Below are 6,000 nucleotides of genomic sequence, written 5' to 3'. Positions count from 1 at the left end.
GGAAGTGTCATTTTTTTTTCTTGAAAAAAAAAAGTGTTTTGAGTTGTTAAATGGGTGTGGTTATATGGTACATGTTTTTCCTATATGAAATGAACGGATAAGGAAGCATGTAAAAGCTGTTGAAAGTATTTGTCTCACATTGAAAAGTTAAGGGACTAAGCTTGGATTTATAAAGGGTTGAGTTACTCCCCCTATTGCCAATTGATTTTGGGGTAGAATCTCAACTTTCTTCAAACAAGACAAACTTCACGTTGTCCATATTATAAATAAGACACCGCATGAACCAAATTAAACTTGATATGATAGAATTCAAATGCAAATGCTCCAATTATAATGCGTATAGCCTTGACATGAACAACAATTTCATTGCAGTTGCACCAATAAAGAAAGAGTAGGAAATGGGTTGCATTGAGTAGATCCATGTTTTTTTGGTTAAATGTACCAAAATGGTTGGCATTTTATGATCTTCACCAAATCGTCATGTGCCTTTGCGCCCCAATTATATGTGCACATGAATCTGATCATAAATCCAATAATCAAGGCTATTATTAGATAAGCTTAAATGATTACAAAGATTACAACGTGACAAAGGGACCAATTACATCAATGAGCTTAAAAGACAACAAACAAGTTTAAGTAAAAAAAACAAATAGGCTCACCTAATTTTTGGCCCCCGCCGTAAGGTACTTATAAGTTCAAACATTTCATAATTTATTTTTGGACAGCCATTGACAAACCATGTAACACACTCGACATTGTCTTCTTGCCTAAGCAAGCATCCCTACAAAACATAAAAATGTGACAAAATTTGATCACTGAATTTTAAAAATGAATAATGATTAAAAATTCAAGGAAGATTCACTATTATACCTAATATAGGAACCCAAATTATAAAAAAAAAACTCTATATGAAATGAACTTTAAAAATACACCTAAAGCCCATTTACAATATAACAAAAAGGCTTTTAATTTCTTTTGAATTACAAAATGCCATTGATTTTTTAAAACAAACACAACCCCAAACTCTCATAAAAAATCAAAAACACTCAACATGACATCAAAGTAATTTAATAATCAAAATTAAATTCAATAGAATCAGCTGTTATTTTTTAAGTTTTTTTTTGTTTATTTATAAAAATTAAATGGTGTATGATTTATTTATAATTTTAATCATGAGAATATATATCTCAAAATTCAAAGCAAGAAAAGTAAAAGCAAGAGAACATTCAAAAGCATTGAAAAGAAAATGAAGATTGAAAAAAAAGAAAAGGGGGGTTTGGAAATTGGAATAGTCATCTCATATTGCCGAAATCGAAAGGCATCTAGAAAAGCAAAGACCATGAGGTTTTACTCCGGCGAGTCTCAAAAACCACGAGGCCAAACAAAAGTTGAACCCATATCACACGTGTCAAGTCATTGAGAGGCTATTGGGACACACACAGGGATTAAGACCTACACACCACCAAACAATTGTCAAGTGGCCATTTGGACCCTTACAATAATTTTTATTATGTTTTAATTTTTGGGTTAAGAGTGTATTAGTTGGACCAGCTTCTCTCTCTCTTTTTTCTGATTGTTCCTCGTGGAAGACGTGTGCCCATTAAAGCACTCAAAAACAGTCCTCTCTGTCTGCCTGTCTCTTTCTCAGCTTCCTTAACATGAATCTCGTGCCTCTTTTAAGACCCTTCTCTCTCTCCCCCTCCTATTTAGAGAAAAACCCACTCCCGCCTTGTCATTTAAGTCGCTCCTCCAACCTCCCCAACATTCCCCCAAACAAGCAATTTAGCAAACAGTTTGCGAGCATGTCCAGGGCAACCGTTGAGCTCGATTTCTTCGGCATGGATCAGCATCGTGACCCTTCCTCCCCCTCCAAATCTCAGTTCCAGAAGTTCCTTCATCGCCAGAGAAGCTTCAGAGGCATTCAGAATGCCATGTACAAGATCAAGCCTCAGGTTCTCAAATCTGTGATTGCGTCTGGTTCAGTCCTTCTCAACCACCACCAACACGGCTCTGAAACTCCAATGGCTTCAAGGAAATCCTTCTCTGTGCCGTCCAGCCCCAAAGCAGAGCAAATCCCATTTCCCTCTTTGCCTGTTTACATTCCCACCGGCACCTCTGTCTCTTCTTTCATGCCTGCTCCAGCTGCTGCTGCTGCTGCTTCAGAAAAGCTTGAAGAAACAACAACGCCTCTGACGATTTTCTACAACGGAACCGTCTCTGTTTTCAATGTCCCTCGCGACAAGGTTTGTTCTCTTCTTTCTAAGATTTATAGTCATCATACATATGTGTTCACACAAAAGTTGAGAGTATTTGGTTTTTGTTCAATTGTTAACCGTTGAGAGACAAATGCTTGGATTTGTTTAGGCTGAGAGCCTATTGAAGCTTGCCTTGGAAGGAAACTCGGCCAAAGCTGCGGAATCAGCGTTAGCTGTGGATTCAAAACTTGCTCTTCACTCAAGCGACCAGCAACAGCTTCTGGATCCTCTTGACGGAGGTCAGTTCACTGCCTTTTTATTTTCAGTTTTCCTAAATGCTCGACCATTTTCTGCTTATTTTCCTTCAACTCTGATACTCGTATTAATTTGGATTATTGTGTATAGTCTTGGAGAGGAAACTTCGTTTAAACGTTAAACCTTGGTAAATAATAATAACCCATTCTCACTTTGCCTTTGTTACCTACAAACTTTGCAATTAAAAATCCAAGATAAACCTTAATACGAAGTAAAGTAGCAATTTTTCTCATCGTGAAATATATATATACCTTCTACTGAGGGATCTCTCAAATAGGACACTCTTTAGGATCTCTTAAGAATTTTTTTTTCAAATTAGACAGAATTTTGTGAATTGAAAATTTTAAGTGTTCTTATATTTAATTTTTATTAATTTTGCAGATTTACCAATTGCCCGCAGAAAGTCTCTGCAGAGGTTCCTAGAGAAGCGCAAAGAAAGGTAACCCACAAAACCAATTTCTTGCTTCATATATTTTTACCCTGCATAAAAACTTTTTTTCTTTTTTCTTTTGGTGAACTGCATAAAAACACCAGATTTCTTTTCCCCATGTATTTTATGTATGGCATAGCAGATTATTATGTATTTTATGCATTATAATTAATGAAGTTAAGCCTGACCCTGATCAGAAAAATAACAACGTTTTTTTTTTTTTTTTTTGGATATGAAAACAGGTTGAATTCGGTGTCCCCATTTGCCAGCCATGCCTAAGAAGCTTGCTTTATATTATAATATACGCGTCTTGACAACCACAAGGCAAGGCAGCAGAAGAAAGAAGACTCATTCCAAAGTCCTTTTTAGAAACACTTATTTAGTACTAGCTGAAAAGAGAAAGATAAGACCGACAATATAGTAGTTGTTATGTAGGTTTCCTTCTCAAAAGCACTTCTCCTGCTTAAATCCCAATACTCCTTTTTTCTCAAGTAGATTTGGTCATTCACGTTTTACTTAAGGGCCTTGACTCTTGTTGGGGCAAACCCTACCCACCTAGCAGCTACCTATTATTATTCGTTTGTCTCCTTCCTCGCACTTTCATTTCATGTGCTCTTCCAATGTGAACTTGAGACCATCCCTTCTTTTATTTGTATTTCTAAGGTTATTTTATTAGTATTATTAGTCACATGTTGTATACTCAACCTAGCTTCTACTTGCAAACCCAATTTGATATATTTTATATTAATATTGAATTTCGTGGAATCATGTGTTTTGGCTTTGCTACCTATTTTGGTCTCCTTTGGAATCAATTTGAATTCGTCTTGTTTGTACTTTAATGGCATATCTAAATTGAAATTTGGAAACGTGTGTGTTTTTTATGTGGATTGAAAATATAGTGGCTGATATATGTAAATTAGGCCAGTTGGTCAATGACTTAGTGAGCCCAACACCTTGCACCCAAATTTGAATCCCTATTCCTCAGCAAACTACTTGAGCTACAAACTCTTAATTTAAAGGGAGACTTTGGAAAAGCCCAAAGGAGAGAGAAAATTTTTAAAACAAGCAAAAATGGACAAAATTGCATTTATTTATTTTTTGATTTCCTAAGAAATCCTTTACATTTGCATGTCTTTGGTTTGAAAGTTGAGAGGTTATTCTGTCTTTTTTCAAAAAGCTTTGGCTTTTTCCAAAAGTGAAAGTTTTTTTATGGGTAAAACCTAAATTTACTTAATTTTTAAAATAGTTCAAATTATTGTTTGTATTTTAAAAAAAATCATAACCGACTTAGATTAGATGACCATTTTTTAAAAAATTTTAATTTTATAATGCACAAATTTTCAACACAAAGAAGCTGATTATTTATTCTCTGCACTCGAATTGAAAGATTTTGAATTTTGGTTTAGCTCTTCTTGTTGTGGCATGCATTCACTTTATAAACTTTAAGTAGTGAGTGGTTAGGTTAAGAGTTGGTAAAGAATATGAATACTACACCCACCAAAATGTTATTTACTTTAGACCCTATAATATATGCCGCCCTCAAATTATGTTGGGCAACGAACCAAGAAAATAAAAATCTTAGTGGTCAAAGACAAATTGAATTATTAGATAGCATCCGTGCCAAACCTCTCCTCGAGGTCGGAAAGTCAGGTCCAAATCTGGTATGCCTTTATTGAATTAATGTTATTTCATTTTTAGAAAAAGTCAATTTTTTTTTTTTCAAAAAAAATAAAAAAACTTCTCAACTTTGAAACTAAAGATATGCAAATGTAAAGAATTTCTTAGGACATCCAAAAATAAATATGGGAAATTTTATCCATTTTGGCTTCTTTTAAAAAATTTATCTCTCCTTTGACTGGTTTAACATTAGTGAGGAAGGCCGAGTATCTAAGGCATGTTTGGTAGGCCTCATTAGACTGAACTGCACAAAATAATACTTAAAGCCCTGTTTGGTTTGAAAATGGACTAACTTAATAAGACTGTATAGTCCCACGGGAAAAAAATGGCTCGCGCCATTCTAATATAGTGATGCAAAAAATTGGTTCGCAAAATAGCTCTCTCGCTTAATAGAACAAGCGAGTCCGACACAGCGCAAACCAGTTTCTTCTTCTTCTTCACCTGTGTCGTAATATCTTGGTGCAGCGTGTATCGACTCTGCCACAGAATCCTACCATTGACCTTCACAATGGAATTGATTTCAGGAATGATAAGTAATTGAAATATTTCTCCATTCTGAGGGTGCCATCCATGTGGGTCTTGATTGTAAGAGTGAATTTCTTGTTTCTAATGATGCTTTCAGGCCACCTGAAATTACAAAGCCTATGAATGTTGTGAACAACATGGTCATCAACCAATTGAACGAATCTGTTTGTACTTGAAGTGGGCTTTGTGGTTTTTCAATCGTGAATATCAGCGACATCGCAGATTCCCGAACCCAAATGCACGAAAGGTTTGCTTGTTTCTTTGTCTTATTTTGTTGCCATTATATCTGGGTCAGAGTCCATTGGTTTTGTTCATAAGATTAACAGGTTTCAGTTTTTGAAGATTTGGGTTTCGGGGCTTAATGCTTCTGGTGTTGTGAAAGAGTCCATAGCACAACATGCACTCCAACTGTTCGCTAAAATGTGGCACTCAATTGGGTTATGCAATGGGGTGGTAATGCAATTCTGATTTTGATTTGGGCTACCACATGGGCATTCGAGACAAAGGTAGTGATGAGTTTCTCAAGAGTTGCTTCATTGGAGGACTAATGACATGCTTAGTCATTGGTTTGGCACCAAAACATGCCAAATTTTAGTCTTGTTTGTGGTTGTGTTAAGTAGTCTAGCTTATCTATTGGATAACTTGTCCCCTGTTTTGTAATAAATAGATGCAAGACCAAATTTTTGGATTTTTCATGTATCTCATGGTGCCAAATTTAATTTCATGGTCCAAATTGCTATGAATGGGCTTGATGGCATTTTTGGAACGCTTTCTTTGTTGATTTGTTCTGACTTTTTGGAGAAATTTTGACTTTGACATCTACATGTAAATTTGGTATCTAGAAAGTATATTCATAGT

The 6,000-nt window shown here is 35.4% G+C and overlaps 1 protein-coding gene and 1 long non-coding RNA gene across 2 annotated transcripts; both read left to right on the top strand.

Moving 5' to 3' along the window:
- Nucleotides 1,600-3,779, top strand: LOC18790611 (protein TIFY 9). Its single transcript, XM_007223892.2, has 4 exons — nucleotides 1,600-2,243; nucleotides 2,365-2,494; nucleotides 2,892-2,949; nucleotides 3,183-3,779. Exons 1-4 carry the CDS (start codon nucleotides 1,659-1,661, stop codon nucleotides 3,217-3,219), a joined length of 810 nt encoding a protein of 269 aa, XP_007223954.2. The 5' UTR covers nucleotides 1,600-1,658; the 3' UTR covers nucleotides 3,220-3,779.
- On the top strand, nucleotides 4,775-5,909 carry LOC109948404. The gene is made up of 2 exons (XR_002271029.1): nucleotides 4,775-5,389; nucleotides 5,485-5,909. It is a non-coding gene; the product is annotated as an uncharacterized LOC109948404 (long non-coding RNA).

Source organism: Prunus persica, chromosome G1 (genome assembly GCF_000346465.2).
Source record: "Prunus persica cultivar Lovell chromosome G1, Prunus_persica_NCBIv2, whole genome shotgun sequence".
NCBI classification, from domain to species: domain Eukaryota; kingdom Viridiplantae; phylum Streptophyta; class Magnoliopsida; order Rosales; family Rosaceae; genus Prunus; species Prunus persica.
Note: the sequence above shows the minus strand (reverse complement) of the source record. Positions and strands in the feature narration are given on the sequence as shown.